Source organism: Paroedura picta, chromosome 2 (genome assembly GCF_049243985.1).
Source record: "Paroedura picta isolate Pp20150507F chromosome 2, Ppicta_v3.0, whole genome shotgun sequence".
NCBI lineage: Eukaryota > Metazoa > Chordata > Lepidosauria > Squamata > Gekkonidae > Paroedura > Paroedura picta.
In genome coordinates, this window is record NC_135370.1 from 62,125,385 (window position 1) to 62,151,718 (window position 26,334).

At 39.9% G+C, this 26,334-nt stretch overlaps 1 protein-coding gene across 2 annotated transcripts in view; it reads right to left on the minus strand.

Annotated features, from left to right (window-relative positions):
• The window catches only part of SCTR (secretin receptor), a 56,103-nt gene that overhangs the window by 29,369 nt on the left and 400 nt on the right, over positions 1-26,334 (minus strand). Inside the window, exon 2 of one of the 2 annotated variants that reach the window (XM_077320307.1) lies at positions 45-474. In XM_077320307.1, the coding sequence (XP_077176422.1) occupies positions 45-89 (45 nt within the window). In that variant the 5' untranslated portion in view covers positions 90-474. Of the gene's footprint in view, positions 1-44; positions 869-26,334 lie in introns of those variants that run through there. The other variant, XM_077320306.1, reaches the window with a different exon arrangement.

Sequence of the window (26,334 nt, forward strand, 5' to 3'; positions counted from 1 at the left end):
GTCTTAAAGATGCCATTGAACTCAAATTTTGTTTTGATACTTACAGTTAGTGATGAAGTTGAGAAGAGAATAATTAGGATAGTCCACATGGTCAGCTGTGGTTGCTTTCTTGCATCTTCATGCACAGGACTGAAGGTCACTTCAGCAGCTTTCTGAGTGTTCTCCAGCAGGTTCTCTATTCCCTTTCATCCACATCTTCACTCTTTCTCTGATTCCATAGGTGTTCTCTCATCCCATGCTTGTGCTGTTGCATCTGCTTCAAAGAACTTGCAGGTCCCCCAGTGCCTCTGTACAGCAAGATGCTCTTCTACCAGTCCCAAAGTCACAAGTGCCTCTACAGTCCACGTCTCAGATATCTTCATCTCTCTCTTCCATTACTCATTGTTATCACTCGCACTTCAGTGAGGAATGAACATGCTCTATGGTCCAATGATAAGGAAACAAAGAATGCTCCTGCCTCAGGCAAAGATTAATCTATAAAGGGGAGGACCATTGTTATGATTATTATGGGTCCTGGGAGGAGCGGGGCAGGTATGGCTTATTTCCAGCAGAGGAACAAGAGGTTTGCAGAGGCCAGTTCAAACTGACCATCTGTTGAAGCCAGCTCAGCTTGCGTTTTCCTGCATGGGAGTGCATGGGAACTGACAGCAAAAACTGATAAGACTAATTTCTGCAGGGTTTATAGAAGTATAAGCTTCTAGTCAACGAAAGAAACAAATAAATAGGGAGAAGTATCAGGGCACAGTTCTGCAGACGTGTAGGCAGGAGCAAGCTTTAGTGGGTAGGCATCACATCTGATCCGGTGTGGGTAAGGAATCAAGTACTCCCTGTCTACCAACCTCACCTGTATCCACATACAACACTGCAAGAGCTGGTATAAATATGCAGTGCTGTGATCATTTTTCTTAAAATTTTATAACACAGACCTAACCACACATGATACAATAAAGAGAGAGAAGTGCAGGCAGGAGGAGTTATTTAAACCCCTTGCAGTGTTTTACTACTGAAAAATTACTAACCTTCTGCAGATTTTAAAATGTATGAATAACCATATTCTCCCTCAGTGGCAGTAAAAGCAGTCTGAAAGACTGAAGGGGGCAAGCGGCAGTGGTTCTAGGGGTCCTCCCCAAGAGAGAGGATTTGTCTTGTTTTTGGCAGTTGAAAAAGTGGAAATCCTGGGCCTTTGGGCCCACATATTGGTAGCTGAGCTTCTTGCAGGGCCTCCGGTTTTTCAAGTGTTTTATGGAGATGTACACCTCGTCCCCCACCGCATAGGCGGGGGGGGGGCTTGCCGCTTGCGGTCCACCCATTTTTTAAAGTCGGCCTTCGCCCTGGTCAAGGCATCAGTCACCTCCCCCCAGGCATCCCGGACCCTGGTGGCCCACTCATCAACTCTCCTAATCACTATGAATGGAATGCTGTAATAAGGGTGACAAAATTTGTTGTTTTATACAGTAAAAATCTGTGTTGTCTGGTTTCATTATTTATACAGTAACTCTGCTAATTCTTACTACAGTAAGGCAGGTACAATGTGTGGTGTCAACATAAGGCCCAAAGGCCCAAAGGTCCAAAGGCTTGGGAAGGATGGGAAGGATGCCTGCCCATAGGGAATAATGGGAAGCACGCCTGCCCATAGGAAACAAGGCAAAGCATGCCTGCCCATAGGGGGAAAAAAGCACAGCACACCTACCCATAGGGAATGATGGCAAGCATGCCTGACCATAGGGAATAATGGAAAGTTTGCCTGACCATAGGGAAGATGGAAAGTGTGCCTGTCCATAAGGAATAAAGCTTTCTAAAAGAGAATGATTCAGAACATACTTGCCCTTCGAACATTATATGAATCACATTTGACTGAAAAACTGTGATACATCTTTTGGAGAAATTAACAAAAGTAACCCTCTGAAAACCTCTATTGTTCTCTGATTCCTTTTTCAGCAGACAGAGTTTTTTTTAGAACCTAGTGTGTCTTTTGGAGTGTCATGGTAAATTTGCTGTGTACTATTATGATTGTGTTGGAATTTTTGGAAAACTCAGTGGCCACAGGATTGGAAAAGGTCAGTTTACATTCCAATCCCAAAGAAGGGCAATGCCAAAGAATGTTCAAACTACCGCACCATTGCACTCATTTCTCATGCTAGCAAAATTATGCTCAAAATCCTACAAACTAGGCTCCAGCACTATGTGGACCGAGAACTTCCAGAAGTACAGGCAGGATTTTGAAGAGGCAGAGGAACTAGAGATCAAATTGCCAACATACGCTGGATCATGGGGAAAGCTAGGGAGTACCAGAAGAACGACTACTTCTGCTTCATTAACTATGCTAAAGAACTTTGATTGTGTGGAGCACAACCAATTGTGGCAAGTTCTTAAAAAGATGGGAAAACCAGAGCATCTTATTTGTCTCTTGAGAAACTTATATGCAGGTCAAGAAGCAACAGTGAGAACCGAACATGGAATCACTGATTGGTTCAAAATTGAGAAAGGAGTTCGGCAAGGCTGTATACTGTCGCCTTGCCTATTTAACTTGTATGCGGAGCACATCATGAGAAAGGCGGGATTAGAGGAGTCACAAATTAGGATCAAGATTGCAGGGAGAAATATCAACAACCTCAGATATGCAGATGATACCACTCTAATGGCAGAAAGTGAAGAGGAACTAAAGAGCGTGTTGATGCGGGTGAAGGAGGAGAGTGCAAAAGTTGGCTTGAAACTCAACATCAAGAAAACAAAGATCGTGGCATCCGGCCCTCTGAATTGCTGGCAAAAAGATGGGGAAGAAATGGAGATAGTGACAGATTTTATTTTCCTGGGCTCCAAGATCACTGCAGATGGGGACTGCAGCAAAGAAATTAAAAGACGCTTGCTCCTGGGGAGGAAAGCTATGGCAAATCTAGACAGCGTCCTAAAAAGCAGAGCATCACCCTGCCAACCAAAGTGCATCTAGTCAAGGCTATGGTCTTCCCAGTTGCAATGTATGGCTGCGAACGTTGGACCATAAGGAAGGCCAAACGTCAAAGAATTGAGGCTTTTGAACTCTGGTGCTGGAGAAGACTCTTGCGAGTCCCTTGGACTGCAAGGCGAACAAACCGGTCAGTCCTAGAGATCAGCCCTGACTGCTCCTTAGAAGGCCAGATCCTGAAGATGAAACTCAAATACTTTGGCCACCTCATGAGAAGGAAGGACTCCCTGGAGAAGAGCCTAACGCTGGGAGCGATCGAGGGCAAAAGAAGAAGGGGACGACAGAGAATGAGGTGGCTGGATGGAGTCACTGAAACAGTAGGTGCAAACTTAAATGGACTCCAGGGAATGGTAGAGGACAGGAAGGCCTGGAGGATCATTGTCCATGGGGTCACGATGGGTTGGACACGACTTCGCACCTAACAACAGCAACAATTATGAATTTGGTTATATCACATTATTGAGATGTACTGATGTTTTGATATGGTCCCTCAAGTTTTTATTTATTTATTTAAATTTATACACCCCCTTCTGTGCTTTAACGCACTCATAAGACCCACAATACATTACAATGTTTTAATTGTAAGCCAGTTTGGTGTAGTGGTTAGGAGTGCGGATTTCTAATCTGGCATGCCGGGTTCGATTCCGCTCTCTCTCCCCCACATGCAGCCAGCTGGGTGACCTTGGGCTCGCCACAGCACTGATAAAACTGTTCTGACCGGGCAGTGATATCAGGGCTCTCTCAGCCTCACCCACCCCACAGGGTGTCTGTTGTGGGGAGAGGAATGGGAAGGCGACTGTAAGCCGCTTTGAGCCTCCTTCGGGTAGGGAAAAGCGGCATATAAGAACCAACTCTTCTTCTTCTTCTAATGCAATACATTAAAATACAGTTTAAATAATTCAAAAATCAATTCTCAAAATTCCGCCCAGGGGTGTAGAACCCTGAACCCAGTGTGGTTCTGTGATACTGGAGGAGGGACAATGTAATGTTGATGTTTTGATGTTTTTATTGGACTCAACCATAGGCCTGGTGGAAGAACCCTTTTTTGCAGTCCCCACGGAACTCATCCACCAGGGAGCTCATTCCACCAGGCAGGAGCCAAGGCTGAAAAGTCCCTGGCTGTGATTGAGGCCAGTCAAATTTGTCTGGGGTTGAGAACCACTGGCCTGTTTACACTGGTTGAGTGCAAGGCCCTTCTAGGGACATATTCAGTTAGGCAGTTCCATAGCTACACAGAGCCTGGGCTGTGCATGGCCTTTAAGGTTAAAAACAGCACCTTAAACTTGACCCGGAATACAATTGGTAACAAGTGCAGTTGCCAGAGGACAGGTTGGATATGAACCCCCCCAAGGGATCATACTCAGAACCTGGGCTGATGCAATTTGCACCAATTGCAGTTTCCAGATCAGGGATAAGGTTAACAGCCTAGAGCAGAAGTCTAGTCTGGAGTTGACCATCACATAGATCTTGGTGGGCATTTGTTCCTGGGCCAGATAGTAGTTTTACTTGGCAACTATGGAAAAATTTCAGCCGAGTTACTTTTGTGACCCAGAGGAATCCATGGTCACTCCTAGATTCCTGACAAGATGCACCCTGTCCAAACTGGGAAGGCAGAATTCCTCATCAAGCCCTTTCCTTCCAAGCCAGAAGGCCTCTGTCTTCGAAGTGTAGAATTTTAGGAAACTTTGAGCCATTCTGTCACAGCCTCTAGACACCCAATCAACAACACAGGGATTGAACAGGCCACTCATCAACAAACAGAGCTGGGTGTCATCTGCATATTGATGGCACCCAAGCCTGTATCCCCAAACCAGCTGGGCTAGAGTGTGCATAGAGATGTTGAAGAACACCGAGGAGAGAATTACACCCTGTAGAACCCCACACCAGAGACTAAAGTAGCAAGATTGTTCCCCCTCAATAGCTTCCCTCTGTCTTCAGCCGTGTTGAAAGCCATTTCAAGGCTGTCCCCCATATCCCAGCATCAATGAGGCAGCAAGCAAGAAGCTCGTGATCTGCAGCATGCTTTCTCAACCAGGGGTTCATGAAACCCTGGGGGGGTTTGAGAGCCCTGGAAGGCTTTCCGAACTGAGTGGGAGTCAATTAATGTTCATATATTTTAATTTTGTTAAACATTTATCAGGTGATATGACCATATATTGTCATGTCAACCCTCTCCCCCCTCCCCAAATTACGAATGATGGGCCTGGAGGGCGGTTGGGAAGGGAAGGATCCCTGTGTGGATGTAAACACAACTATGCTTCCCAACTATGTTCTGCATGAACGTGTCACTTCTGGGGTTTCTCAAAGTCTCAAGAATGTTTCAGGGAATTCTCAATGGTAAAAAGGATGAGAAAGGCTGATCTACAGTATTAAACATTGCTGTAAGTTCAGGCAATACAAGCATAGTCAACCCTCCTCTGTCCAGCTGTTGTTGTTGGTCATCAGTGCATTACAATAAGGGGATATAACCAAATTCATAATAGTATATAACAAATTTACCATGATACAACTCCAAAAGACCCACTAGGTTCTAAAGAAAACTCTGCTGAAAAGGAATAGTGGAGGATCACAGAACAATAGAGATTTTCAGAGGGTTACTTTTGTTAATTTCTCCAAAAGATGTCTCACAGTTTTTCAGTCAAATGTGGTTCATATAATGTTCGAAGAGCAAGAATGCTCTGAATCATTCTCTTTCAGAAAGCTTGATTTATTCCCTATGGACAGGCATGCTTCCCATTATTCCCTATGGTCAGGTATGCTTTCCATTATTCCCTATGGGTAAGTGTGCTATCCCTTCTTTCCTATGGGCAGGCATACTTTGCCTTGTTTCCTATGGGCAGGCATGCATCCCATTATTCCCTATGGGCAGTTGGCAGGCATCCTTTCTATTATTCCCTATGGGCAGGCGTGCTTTGCCTTGTTACCTGTGGGGAAGTATTTCTTCCATTGTTTCCTATAGGTAATTGTGCTTCCCATTATTCCCTATAGGCAAGTATGCATTCCCTATGGCCAAATATGTATTGTCTATAGGCAGCCACCATCCTTAATTTTAGTATGTCCCCGGAATTTGGATGAGTGAGTGAGCCACCATACCTCTTAACATCAAATCTACCACAGGAGACTTACAGGATATTAGTGCTATACTAATATAGAAACTCAAAACTTTGCATTGCCATTTAAGTTAGATATGAGTAGTTAACTCCAATGTAAAAACAAACAAACCCACAACTGTATAAAAAGACTGAGAACTGGTGTCATCTGGCAGCTCTTTGGACTGCTTTACTCATGACTTGGTTCCTGCTCTAAAATGGTTTGTGTCTTTCCTTTTGTTTTCTCTCTTTGTATTTCTAAAATTAATTGAGTATGCAAATATTTTATTTTCAGTTTTATCTCTTGGTAAAAAATGGTCCAAGCTAGTCCTTTTAGTACATCAGTACATAAACACTGCCATCCTAAGAAGAATTACACTCTTCCAAATCATTTGAAGTCCATGAGCTTAGAACAGTACAGATGGGAGACCTTTCTATAAAAGTCCCTACTGAATCAAAAGCTGCATATAAATGCAGTAGGACAACAGAGGCCCTTGCCTACATTTGTACATAGTCTAAATAAATCTAAACAAAATAAAAATAAAGTGTCTGCCTCTGCCTTTAGGGACTAAAGAGTAAGAGTTCATTTCAGCATTTAGGCATTGTTGAACAAAGCAGTGGAGAAGCTACACTTAGTAGGAAGCCTGGGTCCTTGTTCTCTTTCCCTTTCTCTGTATTGTAAAACTTGAAAAGAATTACTGGAACTCCACAGATCATCATCATCATTAAACACAATAAAAACTCACATTGACAACTCACTCCCTACCTGGTTGGCCCTCCCTGCGGTCGTCCCAGCTATAGAGAGAGAGCACTCTGGCAATAAGGGGCAGTCAGTTCAAACCACACTCTCCCAATGAGGGCCAATCAGCTCAAATTGCATGCAGACAATCCCCTACCTGATTAGCCCTCCCTGGGAGTATGCTGCTAATAGGGAGAGAGTACTGTGCCAATGATTACCAATCAGTTCAAATTGCAAGCTGCCAATGAGGGCCAGTCAGTTCAAATTGTACTCTTCCAATGAGGGACAATCAGCTCAAATTGCTTGCAGACAATTTACTCCCTACCTGATTGGTCCCCTCATAAATATTCCCCCAATAGAAGATGGCCCTCAGCTAGAACTGATCCACCCTGGTAGTATAACCCCAGTCAAGAGGGATCATCTCTCTGCTTCCAACTTCCTGCCAGTTTCAGAAGTTTGATGGATAGAAGAGGAGGAACAGAGCATGCCCTGTTACCGGTAAGTTGCCCTGGCCTCCTGCAACTCAGAGGACATGGGGGAAAGCAAGCTGTTTCCAATGTGCCTTCTGGAGGGGGAGGATGTGGGAGGCTCAGAAACGGCTCCCTACTGACCCTCTAGAACCCAGGGCGGCCAGGAAAACCCTCTGCCCTGGGAATGTTTATTCATGAGTAAGTCATGTGAGAAGGGTGGAATACTTTGGGGGTAACCATCACAGGCAATTGCAGCAGGGAAATTAATGCTGATGTGGGTGGAACTGGGAAGATGTAGACTTTCCCTTTCAATATGGATACCACCTTGGTCTTGCTGTGGTCTTTCTAAGACCACACAACAAAGCAAATTTGAGATAAATGGCATGAAAGGTGGGGAAACTATAAACAGGGCAAAGAAATGCCATGAGGTCATGTGGATGGGGGGAGATACTGTTTTCCAGTAGTACCTTCCCAGTAGAAGAAGAGTTGGTTTTTATACCCTGGTTTTCATTGCCCATACCCTTCCCATCCTCTCTCTACAACAGACACTCTGTGAGGTAGGTGAGGCTGTGAGAGCTCTGAGAGCAACTGCTCAGTGAGAACAGTTTCTAATAGGACTGTGGCTAGCCCAAGGTCACCCAGCATGTGGAGGAGAAGGTAATCAAATCCAGGTTACCACATTAGAAGCTGTTGCTCTTAACCACTCCACCAAGTTGTACAAATTGCCATTGCTTGAAAGAGATGTAGCTAGAGCACAGGCAGAAGAAGCTATTACAGGAGGATGGTGTAAGTCTTTTTTGACTTGCTCACTGACTGCTATGGAATTCTTTCCCTTTAAATACAGACCTTCTAGCCATGGCTTCTCAAAGCAATCAAAGGTGATTTTGTGGTTAATAAGGTTTGCTATTTGAGAAGGAAGGAATGCTTTTTTCTTCTGTATTCTCTCTGTGTGTGTTTGTCTGTAGAAGGGAGTGCTACACAGCTCCACCCCACCCCATCCCAAGCAGCCCTTTCCTCCAGAGGAACTGATATCTGTAGTCTGGAGAGGAGGTTTCATATTAGGGATTCTCCAGGTCCCACCAAGAGATTGGCATCCCTGGAGATCCCACTTCTGGGGTTTGTCAAAGGCTGAAGGATATTTCAGGATAAAATATTTCAATGGTAAAAAGTTGAGAAAAGTTGTCATAGAGGCGGAACTAAAAGTGAGGCCTGGCCCAAGGAGAGCTGGGGCACTACTTAATGTCCATGGGGGATGTTTAGAGAAGCTACCAATATTCCCTTTTGCAATGTGAAGTCCCCACTTTCCCTGTTTCTACAAATCTAAACATCCTGTTCAGTCACCTTTAACACTAGTTGACTTGCAGGAAGGCATTTTGGGCTCAAGGAAGACACGCACACATTTCCATTGGCTTAAACAAGGCCACAGCTTTATTAATACTCCACAGGAGTGCTGGCACAGCATGGGAGAGGGAGCCTGACTTGCAAGCAGAAGACCTCAAGAACCCAGATCCCAGCAGCACCCTGGAGCCCATCCAGATCCTCACTGGGAACACAGGTCTCCTTGCCGCTGGGATCCCACCCACGGGAAGAGCCAGCAGCTCCCTGGGGCCCACCCGGTTCCCCCACTGGGAACGTGGGTCGCCTTGCCGCTGGATTCCCACCATAGGGAAATGTCCATCTGGGGTGCCAAGAGGAATCGCATACTTCCCTTGGCCCCCACCCCAGGCCACCTGCACTGTAAGCCCTAGGGTGCCAAGGAGAGGCCCCACCTCCCTCTTGGTCCCACCCCAGGCAACCTGGCACTGCGAGCCCCAAGCCTCTTTACCACCCAGCAAGCCCTTTCATTTTATGCATGAGCGCATTTCTCATAACAATTTGACTACTGAGGAAGACCCCCTCGGAGTTGAAACGTGTTTGGTCCATTCTATGTTGGTCTATTCCATGTGTACAACAAGGTCACAGTCCAATAGTACCTTTAAGATCAACAAAGGTTTATTCAAGGCGTGAGCTTTCAAGTGCATGCATTCTTCCTCAGACTAATGAACTACCATCATAACAGTGGAAATATAAGACAAAAGCTAATTATGGTAAATTAGTAAACTCTGTCACAACATCCAAATTCAGCCATATGATGCCATATGATAATTCTTTGCTAAAACAGCCAATCCCTTGATTTCAGTTGTAGTTCACAAAAACATGGAAGAACTAAAACTGTCGTCATAATCACTAACGTAGACCAGGCAGTGTTATCAGGGCTCTCAGCTTCACCAATCTCACAGGGTGTCTGTTGTGGGGAGAGGAAAGGGAAGGCAACTGTAAGCTGTTTTGAGCCTCCTTCGGGTAGAGAAAAGCGGCATATAAGAACCAACTCTCCTCTAACTGAACTGAGAAACCCCAGAAAAAAACCAATTTATATACAATCATGAACAATGTATCTTCACATCACTGGTCCGTTTCTGTTTGATTTCTGTGAAAGAACACTTGTATAATTCTATGGTTGGGGGTCACCACTGTTGGACTCTGTCTTTTAGCAAGAGCCAGCCACAGACTGTCAGTCAAAGGGTTAAACTGTTTGTTTACATTTGTTACTAGTGATACAGGCAGAGTGGGTCAAATGGGCTGTGTTCAAATGTAAATTTCCTAACTGTGGCCATGGCCTGACTCTGATTTGTCATGTACACAAGTTTGGCAGGAAGAGATAGAATTCTACTTCCTCCCGATGTTTGAATGCTTTCTGCTTTAGGCAGAGAAGCAGATCCATCTGCCATGGAACACCATGGAACAGCTAAGGTATAAAGCTCCTTAATGAGCTGTAGCTAGCAATGTATTTTTCTTGTTTTAACTTCCAGTTCCCTTACCCTGTTTAGTTAGCACAGTTTGTCTTTTTATACGATAAATCTGCCTTGTCTGGTTTCATTATTTATACAGTAACTCTGCTAATCTTTACTACAGTAACTCTGCTAAGGGAATAGATTTTTCCCGATAATAGGTTATGTTGGCCCATATGTTCCTGTGCATGTTTGAATTTTGAGACCTGGCAGAGAAGTTTAAAAGGTAGATCAGGATAGGAAGGAAAAAGTATTTTTTGCATTTTTCTTATTGGAGATCATCTTGATTTTTTTTGCAAGAAGATGGAGGATTAATTTTTTCTTTTGCGCCAGAGCTAAGAGCTTCAGAAAAGCCTCTGATAGCTGTACAGAAAGAAAGACCCGCGCTGACCTTCTGCAAAGGAAACAGGAGCTGAGCCTGATGTGTGCTGGGCTGAAGCTGTGAATACAGCAACTTACTTGTACAATATATCACATTCAAAGGTGATTGGCAATACACCATATGAGGCTTGGAATGGCAGAAAACCTAGCCTGGGACATTTGAAAACTTTTGGAGATAAAGTTTATGATGTGCCAAAGCAAAAGCGTGGAAAAAAAATTTTGTAGGTTACAATCCATACAACAAAGGATTTAGAGTCATGAATCCTCAAGCTTTAAAAAAAAAATTATTAATAAAGATAAAAATTACATACAAATTACAGAACAACAAATACATACAGGGAGAAAAATAGTAAGAAAGAAAAAAAAAGAAAAGAAAAATATCATGTAATTTTAAAAAGACTTCCAGCTCTACTTACAAAGAAAAAAAATTCTTAACCTTTTTTGCCCATATATACACTTTTGTTGTACCACAATATCAAATATCTTGAGTTATTCTATGAAATACAGAGGCATTCTTAATATTTATAATATCTTTGTTTTGAATTTTTTTCAATGTAAATTTTCCATTGCTTCCATTCAACATCAAAGTTTGAGGTATATTTGTCTTCTACATTGTTAGTTAATATTGCAATACTGGCTAACTCCATCACTTTACATTGCCATTCATGAATTGTGGGTATTTCTTCTGACTTCTATTTTCTTTCCTATATAATTCTCGCTGCAATAGAGAGGTATCCAAAAAATTTTCCTAGCTCAATTTTTAAAGAATCCTCTAAAATGCCTAATAAATAGGCTTCTCGTTTAAATTTAATCTTTTTCCCTAAATTTTTTGAAATTCCCTCATGAATTCCCCTCCAAAATTGTTTTGTTTTCTGACAAGTCCACCATTGATGGTAAAATGTACCTGGCTTTTTGTGGCATTTTCAGCATGTATTGTTTGACTTCTTACTCATCTTTGAGATTTTAGATGGTGTCAAATACTAATGCATTTTGTAAATATTTTTTTTTATGTAATATCTATTTGAGAATTTAGAACTGTTTTTTCATACAAAATTGCCAGTCATCGTATTGAACCCCATGTCCTACATTCTTGGCCCAAGTTAACATAAAATCCTTAATAATTTTGGACTCAGAATCCAAAATTAGACATTCTTCATATGCTCTACTTATCAAATGTTCATTACTTTTCATTAGTTGACTTAACAATAGAGCAGGTTTACTTTCAAATCCACATTCTTTATTGTCTCTAATGAATCTGTCTTTTAATTGAGCAAAAAGCCATCAGTCTTTTAATTTACCTTCCTTGCGTAATTGATCTAATTATTTTAGTTTAAATTCAGTCTTTCCATCTTCTATCTGTTCATTTAATAGTTCTTTGTATGTGAGCCATACTTCCTCAGAGCCAACCTGTCTCCTGGATAATGCTTCGTGCAGTGATAGCCATCACTGTTATTTGTCTAATAACTTTCCTTTGTTCTTATTCCATATTCTATTTAGTGCAAATCTTAATAAATGATGACCAAACGGTTTGTTTATTTTTCCTTTTCCATATTACATATAGGCATGCACACCGTAAATGGTCCCTTCTCCTTCTAATGATAACTATGTTTTTTTTTAGTAATATCTTTATTTTTTCCAAGCCTTATCATAATTATTTTGAAAAAGATTTAAATTAGAGTTAGTTATTGTTTAAAATATCTTCTCCCAGGCTCAATCATGATTCATCTTCATCCCTAACCATTAGGGGCTCTAACAAGTATTTTACTTTACTGACTATTTGAAAACCTGATTTTTCTTCCAAGAGTTTTTGGTCTTTTTAGGATATTTTTAACAATGATTTTAGATTTACCCTTATTAACTTTTAAGACTGATTCTCTACCAAATTCTTCTAGTTTTGCATTTAAGTACTCAATGCTATCTTCTGGATCTTCTAAGATAATCAATAAATCATCTGCATATGCCGTAACCTTGAATTCCTCTTTTCTAATCCTAAACCCTCCTATCTTTTTTTCTTCTCTTATATCATTAATCAGTATTTTCAACACGGGAATAAAAAGTAGTGGGGAGAGAGGACATCCCTGCCTTGTTCCTCTGTTTATTTTATGGGCAGGAGTTATTTCTCTGTTAATAAACTAGCGTGTTGATCTTTATATATTTGTTTAATCCAACCAATATAATTCTTCCCACGGTCCATCTTTTCCAGCACTTCCAACATCATATTCCGGTCCAAAGAATCAAAGGCTTTTTCCAAAAAAAAGTAAAGCTAATAGTTTATCTGGGTGATTTTGATAATATTCAATCACATTTATTAATGTTCTCATATTTTCTTTTATCTGTCTATTTGGGAGAAAGCCTGCTTGGTTTTCATGAATCAAATCTTTTAGGATTAATTTTAGTCTTTGTGCAATCATTGAAGTGAATATTTTATAGTCTACATTGAGGAGTCAGATAGGTCTAAAATCACTAATATTTGGTACAACATTGTCAGTTTTAGGAATTAAAACAATATTTGCTTCCATCCATGAGTCTGGTATTCCATTGTCTTTTATATTATTCATGAGTCTAACTAATGGGTGGGACAATTCCTCAAAAAAAACATTTATAATATTTAGCAGCAATAACATCTGGGCCCAGGGCCTTCCCTGGCTTTAATACTTTCACCACTGCCTTTAATTCCTCTTATGTAAATTCCCTATTAAATTTTTTTTGTTGTGCTTCACTAAATTTACTAATCTTCTTATTATTTAAATAATAATTTTGTGCCTTTCCTTTTATTGAAAGTTTCATGTATAATTCGGAGTAATATTCCTGAAGTTTTTTCTTTATTTCCTCACTATTTTCAAAAACCTCAGAGCCATCTTTGATTTTATCAATCCATTTCTTTTGATGTTGTTTCTTTAACTTCCAAGTTAGCCATTTCCCTGGCTTGTCTGCTGATTCAAAATATTTTTGTTTGCCACCTTTAGCTGCTTACCAACTTCCTCTGTTAACAACATATCTACTTGTTGTTTTAATATATTTAGTCTTTGGGTTACACTCTTTTCTGGGATTTATCATTAATTCTAATTCTTCCTTTCTAATCTCTTCCTGAATTTGTTGGAGCTTTTTATCCCTGATAATTTTCTGATGAGAATTATGAGCAATCATAATTCTTATATAAGCTTTACTTGTGTCCCAAACTATTCTATCAACACCTTTGTTCAGATTCTGATTTAAAATTTTGTTTAATTTCTGTTTACAGTCTTCTACCACCTCTTCATTCTGTAACAATAAATCATTTAATGACCATCTAAATTTCCCTCTGACCTTGAAATTTTTAAGTTTTAATATTACAGGTTTATGGTCAGAAATTACACCTGGCAGGATTTCCGCTTTAGATGTCATAAGTTGAATTTGTTTTGAAACTCACATGGAATCAATTCTAGACCAAGATTTATGTCTGGCTGAGAAAAATGGATATTCATGTGAATTTTAATTTCTATTTCTTCATATATCTATTAAACCTAAATTTTCCACTAACTCAAAAAATCTTATTTTTTTATTTTATTTAGATTTCTATCTTGCCCATTTCTTTGCAGCTCTGGGTGGTTTATACAGAACATTATAACTTACATCAAACATTATACAGACTATAACATCAAAAACAACTTTCAATATAACATCAAAAGATTACAAAACCACCTTAAGCAAATCGTCGGCCTCAAGCAAATGCCTGGTGGAAGAGCTCCTCTTGCAGGCCCCGCGGAACTGTGGAAGTTCAGGTGGTAATTCGGGTTCTGTGGTGAGTTTCGGGTAAGTTCGGGTTCTGTGGTAATTTACCAAGAGTTTTATCTAAATTCTTTTCCTCTTCCTTTTTTCTGTCCATTAATGGGTCTTTCACTGCATTCATATCTCCCATCATGATTAGGTAAGTCTTCTATAATATTTTTTAGAACACAAAAAAAATCCTTTCCCTGCATTTGGAGCATAAACTCCTACCAACAAAATCTTTATTTCATTAAGTATTATTTAAATCAATAAAAATCTACCCATATTGTCAGCCATCATTATTTTTGGTTTCAAATTCGCTTTAACATACATCACAATTCCATTTTTCTTAGCACCCTGACAGGTTGCTATAAATTCCTTACCTAATTGCTTGTAAATCAAATATTTTTTGCCTCTTTAATAATGTCTGTCTCCTGTAAACAAAGAATGATATTCCTTCTTTTTAATACTGAAAAACTTTTTTTCTTTTACATGGCTCATTCAACCCATTCACATTCCAAGATAAGATATTAATACCCTTACCACACATTTTCAATCTTTCCTATGTATATAAATTTCTGTATCTTACTTCAAGTCCTTTTTATACTTAGACATAAAGTCTTTAGCCATTTGGATGTTTCTCAAATTCTTCTTTCCTCCCTTAAACATAAAACCCTGGAACTTCCCAACGAAATTAAATACCATGTTTTTTAAGGACCTCAGTTACAATATATTCTTTTCTCCTCTGCAATGCCAGCATAGGCATTTGTTTCATTAAGATAATTTCTTGACCCTCTATTTTTAACTTAGACTCATAATGAGCATGTAGAACAGCATCTCTCATTGACTTTCGAGTAAACCTAACCAAAATATCCCTTGGTAAATTTTTCTCTTTTGCCACTCCTAGAGTTCACACGAAAAACCTCATCAATCTCAATGTCAAAATCTTTCTCTTCTTTGTCTAACTTCTGGGCCGAAAGCTGAGTGATCTTGCCATTAATATCTTCATTCTGTGTCTCTTACAGGGCTCTAATTCTGAAGAATTTTCCCTTCTGTTTAATTTCTAGCATAAGTCTTTTGTTGTCAACCTTCTCTCTTTCTTCTTCCAAAACCTCAATACATTCTTCCAGTTGGTTTAATTTGTCATTTATGACTTTAAAGTACTCCACAATCTGCTTAATGCTCTGCTCCATATCTGTAATATTTGTTGTTTCTTTCTTAATATTGGCAAGGTCTTGGTCTCTTTCCAACTTTTCTGTTTGAATCCACAATTGTCTCAGTCATTTGGCCGATTTTTTCCTATTAATTCTTACATATGTGGTGTTGCAGTAATATTAGTTTTAGTTGCTTGCAGCTGAGTTTGGCTACATTTCCGTGGTGTCATTACTAGCTGTTTTTGTAGGTTTTTTCAATATCTTTATCTTTTTCAACACTGCCCTTCATACTCTGCACAAATTTTTAAGAAGTTCCTGCTAATGACTTTACACTGCTGATTCCTTTTCTGCACAGTTCTGTTTCTTTTTCTTATCAGCAATTTGGCTTTATTCTCCCACAGAGGCCCACACAGCTACGAGGGTCTTGACTCTCACATGCATTCCATTCAATGTAAGTAAGCTTCAAATTCAAGTTGAAATATAAAAGTTTATATTAGTTTTTGTATTGGGAGCAACCTCCCAAACCTTTTCTCCAAAAGGATTCTATGGGTTGGGATCAGGAAACAGCTCCTCCGCCCATGGTTCACAAGCTCGAGGTGGGTGGGGGACGGTAAATAACTTTTGAAGTTGATATAAAACATGTTGTGTTCGTACATGAGAATTGTACCAAGCAGTTTCCTTTACAGGATTTCTCTACAGGGGCAGAGGAACGCACGAACAATGAGACAAGTAGCATCACACAACATGAGAGCTAATGCTCAGGAACAAAACAATTACTGAATGCTTGAATAAACATGTTGTAGTCAAGCAACTAGGCAACATAAGTAACTATCTTGGAACCACACATGGTGGATTTCTACTTAGCCAAAAACACAAAATAATGAACTTTGTTAAGTCAATGGGCATCAAAGAAGAAGGAATTGACACTCCACTAGAAGCAGCTTACATGTCCTTACCTGATGGACAACCACTGGATAACGACAAGGCATACAGAGAAGCCACTGGAAAGTTGTTACACCTGAGTAATGTGTCTGACAGCTGACATTACAGCTGCAGTAGGGATCTTGAGCAGAATTGTCAACTCTCCTAATTACAATGAATGGAATGCTGTAATAAGGGTGACAAAATTTGTTGTTTTATACAGTAAAAATCTGTGTTGTCTGGTTTCATTATTTACTCAGTAACTGTGCTAATTCTTACTACAGTAAGGCAGGTACAACAAAGGCCCAAAGGCAACCAGCAGAGGGAAGGAATGGAGGCTCAAACACACTAAAGGCACCTGCCTTATCCCGCCCTCTCATCCACCTTTCTCTCCCTTGTTCCCAGGGATCGGAATTACTTTTTAAAAATGGCTAACTTACTGGAGCAACAAATAGGCAGACAAGCATGCAGATGATGCCAGAAATAAATTATTTGCAAAGCTGCAACACAATTTTTTTTAATATATTTTTTAAATGTGATATGCATATGGTCATTGAAACAGAGAACTATGAAGGCCCCCCAAGGCCCCCCCAAGGCCCCCCCGGGAAATTTAGATGGTCATTAAATGATTTATTGTTACAGAATGAAGAGGTGGTAGAAGACTATAAACAGAAAGTAAACAAAATTTTAAATCAGAATCTGAACAAAGGTGTTGATAGAATAGTTTGGGACACAAGTAAAGCTTATATAAGAATTATGATTGCTCATAATTCTCATCAGAAAATTCAGGAAGAGATTAGAAAGGAAGAATTAGAATTAATGATAAATCCAAGAAAAGAGTGCAACCCAAAGACTAAATATATTAAAACAACAAGTAGATATGCTGTTAACAGAGGAAGTTGGTAAGCAGCTAAAGGTGGCAAACAAAAATATTTTGAATCAGCAAACAAGCCAGAGAAATGGCTAACTTGGAAATTAAAGAAACAACATCAAAAGAAATGGATTGATAAAATCAAAGATGGCTCTGAGGTTTTTGAAAGTGAGGAAATAAAGAAAAAACTTCAGGAATATTACTCCGAATTATACATGAAACTTTCAATAAAAGGAAAGGCACAAAATTATTACTTAAATAATAAGAAGATTAGTAAATTTAGTGAAGCACAACAAAAAAAATTGAATAGGGAATTTACATAAGAGGAATTAAAGGCAGTGGTGAAAGTATTAAAGCCAGGGAAGGCCCTGGGCCCAGATGTTATTGCTGCTAAATATTATAAATGTTTTTTTCAAGGAATTGTCCCACCCATTAGTTAGACTCATGAATAATATAAAAGACAATGGAATACCAGTCTCATGGATGGAAGCAAATATTGTTTATTTCCTAAAACTGACAATGTTGTATCAAATCTTAGTGATTTGACTCTATCTGACTCCTCAATGTAGACTATAAAATATTCACTTCAATGATTGCACAAAGACTAAAATTAATCCTAAAAGATTTGATTCATGAAAACCAAGTAGGGTTTCTCCCAAATAGACAGATAAAAGAAAATATGATAACATTAATCAGTGTGATTGAATATTATCAAAATCACCCAGATAAACTATTAGCTTTACTTTTTTTTGAAAAAGCCTTTGATTCTTTGGACCGGAATATGATGTTGGAAGTGCTGGAAAAGATGGACTGTGGGAAGAATTATATTGGTTGGATTAAACAAATATATAAAGATCAACACGCTAGTTTATTAACAGAGAAATAACTCCTGCCCATAAAATAAACAGAGGAACAAGGCAGGGATGTCCTCTCTCCCCACTACTTTTTATTCCCGTGTTGAAAATACTGATTAATGATATAAGAGAAGAAAAAAAGATAGGAGGGTTTAGGATTAGAAAAGAGGAATTCAAGGTTACGGCATATTCATATGATTTATTGATTATCTTAGAAGATCCAGAAGATAGCATTGAGAACTTAAATGCAAAACTAGAAGAATTTGGTAGAGAATCAGTCTTAAAAGTTAATAAGGGTAAATCTAAAATCATTGTTAAAAATATCCTATTAAAAGACCAAAAGCTCTTGGAAGAAAAATAAGGTTTTCAAATAGTCAGTAAAGTAAAATACTTGTTAGAGCCACTAATGGTTAGGGATGAAGATGAATCATGATTGAGCCTGGGAGAAGATATTTTAAACAATAACTAACTCTAATTTAAATCTTTTTCAAAATAATTATGAGAAGGCTTGGAAAAAATAAAGATATCACTAAAAAAAACCATAGTTATCATTAGAAGGAGAAGGGACCATTTACGGTGTGCATGCCTATATGTAGTATGGAAAAGGAAAAATAAACAAACCGTTTGGTCATCATTTATTAAGATTTGCACTAAATAGAATATGGAATAAGAACAAAGGAAAGTTATTAGACAAATAACAGTGATGGCTATCACTGCACGAAGCATTATCCAGGAGACAGGTTGGCTCTGAGGAAGTATGGCTCACATACAAAGAACTATTAAATGAACAGATAGAAGATGGAAAGACTGAATTTAAACTAAAATAATTAGATCAATTACGCAAGGAAGGTAAATTAAAAGACTGATGGCTTTTTGCTCAATTAAAAGACAGATTCATTAGAGACAATAAAGAATGTGGATTTGAAAGTAAACCTGCTCTATTGTTAAGTCAGCTAATGAAAGGTAATGAACATCTGATAAGTAGAGCATATGAAGAATGTCTAATTTTGGATTCTGAGTCCAAAATTATTAAGGATTTTATGTTAACTTGGGCCAAGAATGTAGGACATGGGGTTCAATACGATGACTGGCAATTTTGTATGAAAAAATGGTTCTAAATTCTCAAATAGATATTACATAAAAGAAAATATTTACAAAATGCATTAGTATTTGACACCATCTAAAATCTCAAAGATGAGTAAGAAGTCAAACAATACATGCTGAAAATGCCACAAAAAGCCAGGTACATTTTACCATCAATGGTGGACTTGTCAGAAAACAAAACAATTTTGGAGGGGAATTCATGAGGGAATTTCAAAAAAAATTAGGGAAAAAGATTAAATTTAAACGAGAAGCCTATTTATTAGGCATTTTAGAGGATTCTTTAAAAATTGAGCTAGGAAAAATTTTTGGATACCTCTCTATTGCAGCGAGAATTATATAGGAAAGAAAATAGAAGTCAGAAGAAATACCCACAATTCATGAATGGCAATGTAAAGTGATGGAGTTAGCCAGTTTTGCAAAATTAACTAACAATGTAGAAGACAAATATACCTCAGACTTTGATGTTGAATGGAAGCAATGGAAAATTTACATTGAAAAAAATTCAAAACAAAGTTATTATAAATATTAAGAATGCCTCTATATTTCATAGAATAACTCAAGATATTTGATATTGTGATACAACAAAAGTGTATATATGGGCAAAAAAGGTTAAGAATTTTTTTTCTTTGTAAGTAGAGCTGGAAGTCTTTTTAAATTACATGATATTTTTCTTTTATTTTTTTTCTTTCTTACTATTTTTCTCCCTGTATGTATTTGTTGTTCTGTAATTTGTATGTAATTTTTATCTGTATTAATAAAAAAAAATTTTTAAAGCTTGAGGATTCATGACTCTAAATCCTTTGTTGTATGGATTGTAACCTACAAAATTTTTTTTCCACGCTTTTGCTTTGGCACATCATAAACTTTATCTCCAAAAGTTTTCAAATGTCCCAGGCTAGGTTTTCTGCCATTCCAAGCCTCATATGGTGTATTGCCAATCACCTTTGAATGTGATATATTGTACAAGTAAGTTGCTGTATTCACAGCTTCAGCCCAGCACACATCAGGCTCAGCTCCTGTTTCCTTTGCAGAAGGTCAGCGCGGGTCTTTCTTTCTGTACAGCTATCAGAGGCTTTTCTGAAACTCTTAGCTCTGGCGCAAAAGAAAAAATTAATCCTCCATCTTCTTGCAAAAAAACTCAAGATGATCTCCAATAAGAAAAATGCAAAAAATACTTTTTCCTTCCTATCCTGATCTACCTTTTAAACTTCTCTGCCAGGTCTCAAAAGTCAAACATGCACAGGAACATATGGGCCAACATAACCTATTATCGGGAAAAATCTATTCCCTTAGCAGAGTTACTGTAGTAAAGATTAGCAGAGTTACTGTATAAATAATGAAACCAGACAAGGCAGATTTACTGTATAAAAAGACAAACTGTACTAGCTAAACAGGGTAAGGGAACTGGAAGTTAAAACAAGAAAAATACATTGCTAGCTACAGCTCATTCAGGAGCTTTATACCTTAGCTGTTCCATGGTGTTCTCTGCCTAAAGCAGAAAGCATTCAAACATCGGGAGGAAGTAGAATTCTATCTCTTCCAAAGTCCAACAGTGGTGACCCCCAACCATAGAATTATACAAGTGTTCTTTCACAGTAATCAAACAGAAACTGAACAGTGATGTGAAGATACATTGTTCATGATTGCATATAAATTGGTTTTTTTGCGGGGTTTCTCAGTTCAGTTAGAGGAGAGTTGGTTCTTATATGCCGCTTTTCTCTACCCGAAGGAGGCTCAAAGCAGCTTACAGTTGCCTTCCCTTTCCTCTCCCCACAACAGACACCCTGTGAGATTGGTGAAGCTGAGAGCCCTGATAACACTACCTGGTCTACGTTAGTGATTATGACGACAGTTTTAGTTCTTCCATGTTTTTGTGAACTACAACTGAAATCAAGGGATTGGCTGTTTTAGCAAAGAATTATCATATGGCATCATATGGCTGAATTTGGATGTTGTGACAGAGTTTACTAATTTACCATAATTAGCTTTTGTCTTATATTTCCACTGTTATGATGGTAGTTCATTAGTCTGAGGAAGAATGCATGCACTTGAAAGCTCACGCCTTGAATAAACCTTTGTTGATCTTAAAGGTACTATTGGACTGTGACCTTGTTGTACACATGGAATAGACCAACATAGAATGGACCAAACACGTTTCAACTCCGAGGGGGTCTTCCTCAGTAGTCAAATTGTTATGAGAAATGCGCTCATGCATAAAATGAAAGGGCTTGCTGGGTGGCAAAGAGGCTTGGGGCTCGCAGTGCCAAGTTGCCTGGGGTGGGACCAAGAGGGAGGTGGGGCCTCTCCTTGGCACCCTAGGGCTTACAGTGCGGGTGGCCTGGGGTGGGGGCCAAGGGAAGTGTGCAATTCCTCTTGGCACCCCAGATGGACATTTCCCTATGGTGGGAATCCAGCGGCAAGGCGACCCATGTTCCCAGTGGGGGAACCGGGTGGGCCCCAGGGAGCTGCTGGCTCTTCCCGTGGGTGGGATCCCAGCAGCAAGGAGACCTATGTTAGCAGTGAGGATCTGGATGGGCTCCAGGGTGCTGCTGGGATCTGGGTTCTTGAGGTCTTCTGCTTGCAAGTCAGGCTCCCTCTCCCATGCTGTGCCAGCACTCCTGTGGAGTATTAATAAAGCTGTGGCCTTGTTTAAGCCAATGGAAATGTGTGCGTGTCTTCCTTGAGCCCAAAATGATTTCCTGCAAGTCAACTAGTGTTAAAGGTGACTGAACAGGATGTTTAGATTTGTAGAAACAGGGAAAGTGGGGACTTCACATTGTAATTTTGCAAAAGGGAATATTGGTAGCTTCTCTAAACATCCCCCATGGACATTAAGTAGTGCCCCAGCTCTCCTTGGGCCAGGCCTCACTTTTAGATCCGCCTCTATGACAACTTTTCTCAACTTTTTACCATTGAAATATTTTATCCTGAAATATCCTTCAGGCTTTGACAAACCCCAGAAGTGGGATCTCCAGGGATGCCAATCTCTTGGTGGGACCTGGAGAATCCCTAATATGAAACCTCCTCTCCAGACTACAGATATCAGTTCCTCTGGAGGAAAGGGCTGCTGGGGATGGGGTGGGGTGGAGCTGTGTAGCACTCCCTTCTACAGACAAACACACACACAGAGAATACAGAAGAAAAAAGCATTCCTTCCTTCTCAAATAGCAAACCTTATTAACCACAAAATCACCTTGGATTGCTTTGAGAAGCCATGGCTAGAAGGTCTGTATTTAAAGGGAAAGAATTCCATAGCAGTCAGTGAGCAAGTCAAAAAAGACTTACACCATCCTCCTGTAATAGCTTCTTCTGCCTGTGCTCTAGCTACATCTCTTTCAAGCAATGGCAATTTGTACAACTTGGTGGAGTGGTTAAGAGCAACAGCTTCTAATGTGGTAACCTGGATTTGATTACCTTCTCCTCCACATGCTGGGTGACCTTGGGCTAGCCACAGTCCTATTAGAAACTGTTCTCACTGAGCAGTTGCTCTCAGAGCTCTCTCAGCCTCACCTACCTCACAGAGTGTCTGTTGTAGGGAGAGGATGGGAAGGGTATTCTAAGCCACTCTGAGACACCTTTGGGCAACGAAAACCAGGGTATAAAAACCAACTCTTCTTCTACTGGGAAGGTACTACTGGAAAACAGTATCTCCCCCCATCCACATGACCTCATGGCATTTCTTTGCCCTGTTTATAGTTTCCCCACCTTTCATGCCATTTATCTCAAATTTGCTTTGTTGTGGTGGTCTTAGAAAGACCACAGCAAGACCAAGGTGGTATCCATATTGAAAGGGAAAGTCTACATCTTCCCAGTTCCACCCACATCAGCATTAATTTCCCTGCTGCAATTGCCTGTGATGGTTACCCCCAAAGTATTCCACCCTTCTCACATGACTTACTCATGAATAAACATTCCCAGGGCAGAGGCTTTTCCTGGCCGCCCTGGGTTCTAGAGGGTCAGTAGGGAGCCGTTTCTGAGCCTCCCACATCCTCCCCCTCCAGAAGGCACATTGGAAACAACTTGCTTTCCCCCATGTCCTCTGATTTGCAGGAGGCCAGGGCAACTTACCGGTAACAGGGCATGCTCTGTTCCTCCTCTTCTATCCATCAAACTTCTGAAACTGGCAGGAAGTTGGAAGCAGAGAGATGATCCCTCTTGACTGGGGTTATACTACCAGGGTGGATCAGTTATAGCTGAGGGCCATCTTCTATTGGGGGAATATTTATGAGGGGACCAATCAGGTAGGGAGTAAATTGTCTGCAAGCAATTTGAGCTGATTGTCCCAAATTCCGGGGACATACTAAAATTAAGGATGGTGGCTGCCTATAGACAATACATATTTGGCCATAGGGAATACATACTTGCCTATAGGGAATAATGGGAAGCACAATTGCCTATAGGAAACAATGGAAGAAATACTTCCCCACAGGTAACAAGGCAAAGCACGCCTGCCCATAGGGAATAATGCAAACCACAGCTGCCCATAGGGAATAATGGGATGCATGCCTGCCCATAGGAAACAAGGCAAAGTATGCCTGCCCATAGGAAAGAAGGGATAGCACACTTACCCATAGGGAATAATGGAAAGCATACCTGACCATAGGGAATAATGGGAAGCATGCCTGTCCATAGGGAATAAATCAAGCTTTCTGAAAGAGAATGATTCAGAGCATTCTTGCTCTTCGAACATTATATGAACCACATTTGACTGAAAAACTGTGAGACATCTTTTGGAGAAATTAACAAAAGTAACCCTCTGAAAATCTCTATTGTTCTGTGATCCTCCACTATTCCTTTTCAGCAGAGTTTTCTTTAGAACCTAGTGGGTCTTTTGGAGTTGTATCATGGTAAATTTGTTATATACTATTATGAATTTGGTTATATCCCCTTATTGTAATGCACTGATGTTTTGATATGGTCCCTCAAGCTTTTATTTATTTAAATTTATAGACCCCCTTCTGTGCTTGAACACACTCATAAGTCCCACAATACATTAAAATGTTTTAATACAATATATTAAAATACAGTTTAAATAATTCAAAAATCAATTCTCAAAATTCTACCCATGGATGTAGAATCATAGAATAATAGAATCACAGAGTTGGAAGGGGCCATACAGGCCATCTAGTTCAACCCCCTGCTCAATGCAGGGTCAGCCCATAACATCCTAAAGCATCCAAGAAAAGTGTGTATCCAAACTTTGCTTGAAGACTGCCAGTGAGGGGGAGCTCACCACCTCCTTAGGCAGTCTATTCCACTGCAATGATGTTTCATCAGACTGGAGGGAGGTGAGTAGCGGGGTACCTCAGGGCTCGGTGCTCGGTCCGGTACTTTTTAACATATTTATTAATGATCTAGATGAGGGGGTGGAGGGACTACTCATCAAGTTTGCAGATGACACCAAATTGGGAGGACTGGCAAATACTCAGGAAGATAGAGACAGAGTTCAATGAGATCTGAACACAATGGAAAAATGGGCAAATGAGAACAATATGCAATTTAATAAAGATAAGTGTAAAGTTCTGCATCTGGGTCAGAAAAATGAAAAGCATACCTACTGGATGGGGGATACGCTTCTAGGCAACATGGTGTGTGAATGAGACCTTGGGGTACTTGTGGATTGTAAACTAAACATGAGCAGGCAGTGTGATGCAGCGGTAAAAGAGGCAAATGCCATTTTGGGCTGTATCAACAGGGGCATCACATCAAAATCACAAGATGTCATAGTCCCATTGTATTCGGCACTGGTCAGACCACACCTGGAGTACTGTGTGCAGTTCTGGAAGCCTCACTTCAAGTAGGACGTAGATAAAATTGAAAGGGTACAGAGGAGAGCGACAAAGATGATCTGGGGCCAAGGGACCAAGCCCTATGAAGATAGGTGGAGGGACTTGGGAATGTTCAGCCTGGAGAAAAGGAAGTTGAGAAGGGACATGATAGCCCTCTTTAAGTATTTGAAAGGTTGTCACTTGGAGGAGGGCAGGATGCTGTTTCTGTTGGCTGCAGAGGAGAGGACACGCAGTAATGGGTTTAAACTTCAAGTACAACAATATAGGCTAGATATCAGGGGGGAAAAATTCACAGTCAGAGTAATTCAACAGTGGAATAGGCTGCCTAAGGAGGTGGTGAACTCCCCCTCACTGGCAGTCTTCAAGCAAAGGTTGGATACACACTTTTATTGGTTGCTTTAGGATGCTTAGGGCTGATCCTGCGTTGAGCAGGGGGTTGGACTAGATGGCCTGTATGGCCCCTTCCAACTCTATGATTCTACGATTCTATGAACTAGAGATTATACTACAAATCTACACTAGATGCTGGAACATACAAAGAGTTTCAGAAGAAATCAGTAAATCAGAGATTGTAGCAGAAGTTTTTGATATGTTGATCATGAAAATCTATGATTGGTTTTAAAGGAAATAGATGTGCCACAGGATCTGATTGTTTTAATGAGCAACCTGTACTCTTGACAAGAGGGTACAGTTAGTTCAGAATAGGGAGAAACAAAATGGTATTGGCAAAGATGTCAGACAAGGATGTATTTTATATCTTTATCTCTTCAAACTATATGCAGATTATATGATAAGGAAAACTGGATTACATAAAAAGTTGGCGGAAGGAACTAGTCATATATGCTGATGATACTACACTATTGTGAGAAACAACTGAAGATTTGAAATCAGTGCAGAGATCACCAAAGCATAACTACAGCTGAACATTGAGAAGACAAAAGTAGTGACTACTGGGAAATTTATCAACTGAAAGGCTGACAATACGGAACAATAATTTCAAATTGTTCAAGACTCTTGATTCCTTGTTTTCATCATCAATAAAAACACATATTCATCTCTACTACAATAAGCAACCTTATTAGCATTTGTCCTATTCTAAAGCATGATGACTGTTACTGCTTAAGGGCAAGCGTGCATTCCATTATTCTGTATGGGAAGGCATGCTTTCCCTTCTTTCTATGGCCAGGCGCGCTTCCCATTATTCCCTATGGGCATATTCAAGTGGGTAGCTGTGTTGGTCTGAAGAAGCACAACAAAACAAAATCAGAGTCCAGTGCCAACTTTAGACCAACAAAGATTTATTCAAGGCGTGAGCTTTTGAGTGCAAGCACTCTTCCTCACATTTCCTCAGGCAAGCTTTCCAATATCCCCCATGAGCAGGCGTGCTTTGCCTTGTTTCATATGGGCAGGCGTGTTTTCCATTAT